This window comes from Ipomoea nil, unplaced genomic scaffold (assembly GCF_001879475.1).
Source record: "Ipomoea nil cultivar Tokyo-kokei standard unplaced genomic scaffold, Asagao_1.1 scaffold2159, whole genome shotgun sequence".
NCBI lineage: Eukaryota > Viridiplantae > Streptophyta > Magnoliopsida > Solanales > Convolvulaceae > Ipomoea > Ipomoea nil.
This window is the reverse complement of record NW_017618587.1, coordinates 3,431,805-3,432,500: the sequence shown is the minus strand read 5'-3', so window position 1 is coordinate 3,432,500 and position 696 is coordinate 3,431,805. Positions and strand designations below refer to the sequence as shown.

General features: G+C 36.6%; 1 protein-coding gene across 1 annotated transcript in view; it reads left to right on the top strand.

Annotated features, from left to right (window-relative positions):
• Window positions 1–696, top strand: part of LOC109149829 (protein WALLS ARE THIN 1-like) — a 3,071-nt gene extending 2,375 nt beyond the window's left edge. The window contains exon 7 of the mRNA XM_019297838.1: window positions 201–696. Coding sequence (XP_019153383.1) covers window positions 201–387 — 187 coding nt within the window. The 3' untranslated portion in view covers window positions 388–696. The remainder of the gene's footprint in view (window positions 1–200) is intronic.

Here is a 696-nt window from a genome sequence, read left to right as displayed (position 1 = left end):
AGTTATGGATCGAACAATTAATCTAAGTTAGTTTACCTCCTTATGGTCATTTTATTGACTAGAGTCATAAGATGAGGTTAATCCAGTGTACATTCTGGAATAGTGACTGCGAGTTTCTCTCAGGATTCAAATTCTGGGAAATCTTAATTAGTACTACACGAGTTTTTCTTATATATTGTTTGGTTGTAATGGGCATGCAGGATCATTGGAGCAGTGCTGATCATAATAGGGTTATACTTTGTGCTATGGGGGAAGAACGAAGAAGCAAAGTTTGCCAGGGCGGGGACGGTGATTCAGGCCGCCGGCGACCACAGCAGGGCGCCGGCCAGCCATATCATCAAGTCCTCACTGTCTCAGCCACTGCTGCAGTCAACGGAAAATGCTTGACCAGCAAAACCATCACTTTTTGCACCAATATTTGCTGGAATATCTCCTAAAAAAAAAAAAAAAAAGCTTTGTTAATTTGCTTGGTGTGTTTGTATGAAAAGATCCTTTTTTCTTTTTCCTTTTTTAGGTTTTTTTTTTTTTTTTTTTTTTTTTTTTTTTTTTTTAAATCAGCAACTTTCTCTCATTAGGAGAGTGGGTTTAAGAAAGGGATTAAGGTGATGAGAATGTGATGGTGATGATGCATGCCTATTATTATTATTATCTTTGATGTTGGTACTTTATAAATGTGAAATTATATTATGGTCTGAA